The sequence below is a fragment of the Mus pahari genome, chromosome 20 (assembly GCF_900095145.1).
Source record: "Mus pahari chromosome 20, PAHARI_EIJ_v1.1, whole genome shotgun sequence".
NCBI lineage: Eukaryota > Metazoa > Chordata > Mammalia > Rodentia > Muridae > Mus > Mus pahari.
Genome location: NC_034609.1, coordinates 29531033 through 29538484, shown reverse-complemented (window position 1 = coordinate 29538484; position 7452 = coordinate 29531033). Strand labels below are relative to the sequence as shown.

Here is a 7452-nt window from a genome sequence, read left to right as displayed (position 1 = left end):
TCAGATCTTGTTAAGGATGGTTGTGAGCCACCATGTGGTTGCTGGGATTTGAACTCTGCACCTTTGGAAGAGCAGTTGGGTGCTCTTACCCGCTGAGCCATCTCATCAGCCCCTGTTTTGTTTTTTTGAGATAGAGTCTCAATACGTAGCTCTGGTGTCCTAGAATGCACTACGTCATTTCAGAGATCTGACCTCTATAATCATTTCCAGGGACTCTCCTGTCCATATACATATACACAAATATGTAAAAATGTAATAAAATATTTATGTGACTACAATAAACACCAGCGAAACCACTATCCAATAAATGCATGCACCAAAACAATGACATATTACCTCTCTACCCATCCTCCACAGTAGTCTTCTACACCCCTAACAAGTAGCCACGTGAATCTTGTGTTTATTAATTCTTTGCTTTTAAAAGACATTCGTTAACCCAGGCATTGTAGCAGACATCTATAATTTCAGCATTTGAAGGCCAGAGGTAGGACAGTTATGAATAGATAATCCTGGGCTATAAGCAACACTTACATAGAGAGCTGAAGCAGCTGAGTGGTATCTAGAGTGTTAACTGTCAATCAGCACCTGCCCTACAGGTCAGCATGCAGTTGCACAGAGCCAGCAAGTGGCAGTGGCAGTCTCACCACAGCAGCTGTTTGAACTACATTAAATGTGCAGCCTCTTCTCTGAAAGAAGAGCTGCAGCTGTGCTTCTGTTAGTCTAAGAACAAAGGAAGTCAATGGGAAGAAAAACTAAAGGACAGTTTTAACAGAATTTAGTTAGCTCAATCACAATTAAAGCAAAGAACCACTAGTCTAGTTATCTAGCCTTACAATACCACAGAGGAATTTTAATCCAGTAACATGGCTGCTCTGGCAAGGGAGTACACATCTTTAATCCCTCTGGCTGGAATACAAACATGCCCTTAGTGCACACCTTTAATCCCAAACAATGAAAGTAAGGTTAGCATGCAGAAGGAAGCAGTGGTGTTTGAAGGTGACTTCTCTAATTGGAGGGCAGTTCTAAGGTTCAGTCAGTTAAGTCTGGCACTCTGCAGTTAGGCTAGGAGTCAGTGCAATGAGCACTGTGCAGTGCAGTGGAGTTAGTTCTTGAGTTCAGTTGGTGCAGAGGAAGCGATTTTAATGGGGCAGTTTTACAGAGAAATGAGGTGCCAGAAGATTAGATAGATTGCTAGAGTTAGTTTGAGGTCAAGCAAAGCAATTCAGTAAGAAAGCTGGGAGAAACTAGTTTGAACCAGCTAGCTAGTCAGACATCAGAAAGAGCTAGAAAGGGTGAGCTTATTCAGCAGTAAACCTCCAAGACAATAATTACTTCAGATGAGTAAAAGATACTTTTACACAATAAAATAATCTTTTTTTTGTTTTGTTTTGTTTTTTTGGAGACAGGGTTTCTCTGTATAGCCCTGGCTGTCCTGGAACTCACTTTGTAGACCAGGCTGGCCTCGAACTCAGAAAACCGCCTGCCTCTGCCTCCCAAGTGCTGGGATTAAAGGCATGTGCCACCACGCCCGGCTACAATAAAATAATCTTAATTTAAAAGTTTAAAACAGGGGCTGGTGAGATGGCTCAGGGGGTAAGAGCACCCGACTGCTCTTCCAAAGGTGCAGAGTTCAAATCCCAGCAACCACATGGTGGCTCACAACCATCCTTAATGAGATCTGACTCCCTCTTCTGGGGTGTCTGAGGACAGCTACAGTGTACTTATATATAATAAATAAATAAATCTAAAAAAAAAAAAGGTTTAAAACATAACTGTGAGTATTTCTACATGTTATAAAAATCATTTTAATATATATCAATTGGTCCAAAATCTAGAGCACAATGCAGAATAACATACAGTTTTGTTTTTTCTCCCAAAGTATTTTTGTTTGTTTTTGTTTTCCAAGACAGTGTTTCTCTGTACAGCTCTGACTATCCTGGAACTCACACTGTAGACCAGGCTGGCCTTAAAAAGACTCAAGAGAAATTCTTTCCTGAGCAGACAGATGGGCCAGGTGTAGAAGCACACACCTTTCATCCCACCTAGTACTTGGGATGCAAAGGCAGGGGCATCTCTACAAGGACAGCACTCTTTATAGAGTGAAATCCTGTCATAATACAACAGAAATTCACAGAAAATCCAAACAAGAAGTCAAGTTACACATGGCTGGAAATTTGGCTGTACAGGAACACACTAGCCTAGAATACGCATCTGAAAAGAAACCCACTTCAAGAGTGTACAGCTCAGTATCTGCGGTGCAGAGCACTGCTGACTTTTCCCCTCAGTTATAGCTCGACACCATCAACTTTTATCAAGTTCTCCAATAGGTGGCAATGAGAAATTTCAATAGCCAGTCTGTCTTTTATGATGCTTCACTCTGGGAATGTTTTGTTAATTTTTTAGATTGTGAGGTTTTTTTTGTTGTTGTTTAATAGAGTTTCAAAATGTAGCCCAGACTAGCCATCCTCTGTGAAGCTGAGGGAGGTTGGGCTACATAGTGAGACCTTGTCTTAAAACCTTAGCACACAGAAACCCAAGGCATTCTATGGATACCTTTAGCAAAGAGCTCTTACCATCCATATCACACGGAGCAGCAGCTGTAGTGTACAAGAGCTAAGTCTAGAATAAACAAATCTGAATCTAGCCTGGGCTCTACTGCAATAACTACGACTGGTGTGACCCTCTGTAGGCATCCTACCTGCTCAGAAGTAGCAGAAATGTGAAGAACTGAACAGATAACCGGAAACAGACAACAGAAAGACGCTACTTTGGATTGCTCTAGCTTACATGTCCATTTTATGTTTGCAACAAGACCTGGGACAGCTCCCTTGTGTCTTTGAAAACTATCCTCTAATGTACCATTTGTTCCCTTGGCAAAAAGTTACACTCTCCCTGGAAAATCTGCTTTTATTGTGTGAGTTGCACATTGATTCAAATTTACTAAAAACATACATTCATCTTCAAATACCACTGACTTATGGAAGCCTTGTGAAATCCTCCCTATGAATCTGTCATACATATCTCTGCTAACCGTCTAGTATGGATCTTTTATACTTTGGTTAGAGTAATTCTGACGGCCTGTAATCAGATATTAGGTGTGAACAGAAGGCCCCCAAAACTTACAGGTTACATATTGCTTTCTTTGCCCTTTGTGCTAAGGACTTTACATTTAAATGCTTTTTTTTTGTTTGTTTGTTTTTATTTTACATATACGAGCACTTTGCTTGTGTATATGTCTGTGCACCACATACAGTACCTACAAAAACAAAAGACACTGGATCCTCTGGGACTGGAGCTACAGGCTATGAACTGTCAGGTGGGTATATAGAGAGATTCTTTTGTGTACGTATGGAAACATCATCTGCCAATAAAAAGCTGACTGGCCAAGGAGCTGAGGTAGGGAACAGGAGGTGAGAGTTCCCATAGGGAGAAAGGAACTCTGGGATGGAGTGAGATGTATGAAACTGAGAATTTGTAACCAGCCATGTGGCAGACTTAGGTTAGAATACATGGGTTAATCAAGTTATGAGCTAGTTGGAGAGACAACACTTCAGTTCTATGACCTGATATTTAATGACAGTTTCTCCATTATGGAATGGACCTAGTGTAGCTACAAACCTGTAACAGGAGATAAGCTAGGTCTAGGTCAGTCCCTGATCTAGATAGTTGATCTAAATTATTTTCCTAAGACAGATTAATATAGAATTAGAGAGAAAACTAAAATTCTATATCTAGTTCTAGAATCTTTAGGATTTTCACTAGATGATGGCTACAGATAACTATATAATGTGTTACACGTAACATATGTGGTGGCTCACTTTTGTCATTCCAGTATTTAGGAGGCCGAGGTAGAAAGATCACCATATAGTTGATGTCAGCCTGAACTGACACTGAGCTTCAGTTCTGGAAGAACCGAACCCCGATCCCACACCAGTCCTAGGGTTCAATCTCTAATACTGTATGCGTCTGGAAGTACATACCTGCCATCTTAACACTGGGAGAATCAGAAATTTAAGGTCTCGCTCCACTAAAGAGTAAGTTCAAGGCCAGTCTAACTTAAAATACATAAACATACACACATTCACAAGGTAGGATAAGTAGGGCAAGGTGGGGGAGGAGCTGGGACTTACCATCATCTAAAGTGATATCCTGTAGACCAATGGTTGCAAAGTTAGGTTCTTGATCTTCAGGTTCAGGTTTAATGCTCACAGGTGCACCACCAGGCGGAAATGACGCTGGGTCACACAAACTGTGACATACTAAGGATGAAGGAACAGAAAGACCTCCTTGGCCTGTACTTTGTGCTTGAGTTGAGTGCTGTCCAGAATGCATTCTGGTAGTTGGAGATGGTGATGAGGCAGTTCCTGAGCTAGGAGATTGATAAGGCATAGGCTGCAGCTGAGGGGATGAAGGCCCAGAAATCGGTGAACTAGCCAGAGGATGAGAGGCTGCTGGGGAAGCTGCTGTAGCAGATCCTGGGTGTGGAGGACAATATGTAATAGGCTGTAAATGAGAAGAAGGCTGACCTGTGACCTGGTCTGCCACTGGAGAAGAAAGAGATCTCTGTCCTGCATTTGAACAATGGTATCCCATTGACTGCAGATGAGGTGGGGTTTGCACAGAATGAGGTGAATGTGCTAAGAGATGTCCTGTCGCATCTGAATTTGAAGAATGAAATGGTATTGGTGACAGTGGTTGACAGCCAAGATTTACTAAACTAGAAAGAGCTGCATCCTGCTGAAACAAAACTGGATCAAATTCTTGGCTAGAGGCAGGATTCATGGGAAGACAGGTTGGACCATTATATATACTAGTTTGTATAGACTGATAGGAAGACCCTATAGGAGATGTTGGTGTAACTTGAAAAGGCTGGTGCATGACTGAAGATGGTACTATGTGCTGTTCTTTACCAGCACCTTCATCCCTACATTGTAACTGTGACAAATGGGTGGAGGTTACCATAGATGTGTATGCTGGCTGCACTGGACAAATCAGGCTTCCCGGTGCTGACAATGCATGGTCATGGGAGTGCCCTGTATCTGAGGAGGGCCTCTGGGTCTGGGCAGAGTGAGGCCCAGGCAAAGATGGAACTGAAGACAAATCAGTATCTTCTCTTTGTTCTTGCTTCATCAAAGCTGAAAAGTAAAGGGTTAAAGCAAGCATTGTTATACAGCTTACAAAGTGAGTATAGCTTAACCCGATTCTATAAGTCTAGGGTTGGGAACCATAACACAATGGGAATGAACTCAATGGCTTTAGAGAAGGAAGTTCATATAAAATGTTTTATTTGTATGTATGTATGTATGTATGTATGTATGTATGTATGTATGTATGTATGTGTGTGACTGTATATATATATACACATATATATACATACATATGCATACACATGTATACATATATATACATATACATATGTATATATGTATATATATACATATATATGTGTGTGTGTATGTGTGTGTATATATATATATATATATATATATATATATATATATATATATATTTCTAGAAGCTTATAAACTTATAAACCAGCTAGTCTGACATAAGCAATGTCCAAAAACTAAACAGAGACCCTCTCTTAAACAAGATGGAACTCAAGGCCTGACACCTGTCCTCCAACCTCCAAATATGGGACACAGCAAGCACACATTCAAAAATTAATTTTCGGATGTACACACATACATGAGAAAAGTTTAAAACATAATTTAAAAGGAGTTGAACAGCTGGGTAGTGGTGGCACACGCCTTTAATCCAAGTGCTTGGGAGACGAAGGCAGGCAGATCTCTGTGAGTTCAAGGCCAACCTGGTCTATAGAGGGAGTCCAGGACAGTCAAGATTTCAGAGAAACCCTGTCTTAAAAACCATCAAAAATAATCAATCCTATGGCTTATACAGCACTGAATCTAGGATTCCTAATCTGAAACACACCTCTCATGTGGTAGGTTTGATCCTCTACTATTGTGTGACTATCAAGAGAAAAACTGAAACCCAGATGAGGTAGCGCACACCTCTAACCCCCCACTCAGTAGGACAAAGATAAGAGGACTGGGCTATCGAGTCCCTGTCTAAAGAAAAACAAAACAACAACAAAACAAAAAACAGGAAAAAATGTAAAAATGAAAAAAACTACCAAAATCTATAAGAAACCAATAAACAAATTAATTAACACTGCAATACACAAAACCAATATATAAGTCCAGGCTCAGTGACACTTGCCTTTAATCCCAGCACTCAGATCTCTGATTTCCAAGTTAGACCCTATCTTAAAGGAAGAAAACAGGAAAGGCTAGGAAAAGAAAAGGGGGTGGGGGAGAAGAGAGAAGGAAGGCAGGATGGCCGACGATTCTCATCCCTTAACTCTGATAAGTGGAGACCTTGGTTATGTAACTGGTTGCTTACTGTGAACTGAAAAGGACACAAAGCAGCCGAATGTGGTGGTATATGCCTGTGACCCCAGGATTTATAAAGTAAAGAAAGGAGAATATGGAAATTTAAGGCCATACTTTGCTACACAGCAAGTTTGAGGCTAAGCCTTGGTGGTAGTTCTAGGCCAATTCAATGTTCTCCATCCTGGGACTCCAGTGATTTTCATTTTGATACATAATGCCAACAGAATTATATCTTTATAGTATCCTCCCAATTCATGAGATGGAATCAAAGCAGCATAGTCTCTCCTGTTTGCTTTTGCCTTTTAATTACTACCGTAATTAGAAAGTAATCAATACCTCTGATCTGATCATAGTGCTTATTTTTATACAAATTACAGAAGCATTCTTCCTTATTCAGACAGAGATGAGTTCCATCACAACTTTAACTTCTGAGTGCAGCAACAGAAAGTTACACAACTGGGCATGGTGGTGCATGCCTTTAATCTCAACACTCAGGAAGCAGAAGCAGAGACAGACAGATCTCCAGGAGTTCCAAGCCAGTCAGGGATGTACAATGAGATTGTCTCAAAAAAACAAAAACCAAACAACAGCCAAAACAAACTAACAACAACAACAAAAAACCAAAACAAAAAACAAAAAAACAAACCACCACCACCAAATAGAAACACCAACACCAACACCCCACAGCCTAAAAGTAATACAACCAAGAGAGCCAGGACCTACACATTCATGAGTATGGGAATCAGGGTTGTTATCCTCTTCCATCTATCCTAACACACAGCTTGCTAGAGCCAGCGACTCAGGTCACTACATTCTTATCTGTCTTACTTCCTGAGTATTGTGATTACATAAATGTGCCATTATGCCTGGCTTCAACCTCTATATTTTAAAATCTTATTTCTTTTCACCTTCTTTAGAAATCTGATATTCCTTTTTTGCCTTGTTTTCAGAAAAGTTCTCACTATGTAGCCCTGGCTGACCTGGAACTCACTATGTAGACCAGGGTGGCCTCAATTTAAGAGATCTGCCTACCTCTACTAGGCAGAAATTTGATATT

General features: G+C 40.6%; 1 protein-coding gene across 4 annotated transcripts in view; it reads right to left on the bottom strand.

The window, feature by feature from the left end:
- Nfatc3 (nuclear factor of activated T cells 3) overlaps positions 1 to 7452 on the bottom strand; it is a 69328-nt gene that overhangs the window by 15693 nt on the left and 46183 nt on the right. For 2 of the 4 annotated variants that reach the window (XM_021219969.1, XM_021219968.1), the window contains exon 9: positions 4131 to 5135. The exons of 1 other annotated variant lie outside the window; for it this stretch is intronic. In XM_021219969.1, coding sequence (XP_021075628.1) covers positions 4131 to 5135 — 1005 coding nt within the window. The remainder of the gene's footprint in view (positions 1 to 4130; positions 5136 to 7452) is intronic. One more of the 4 variants, XM_029532438.1, reaches the window with a different exon arrangement.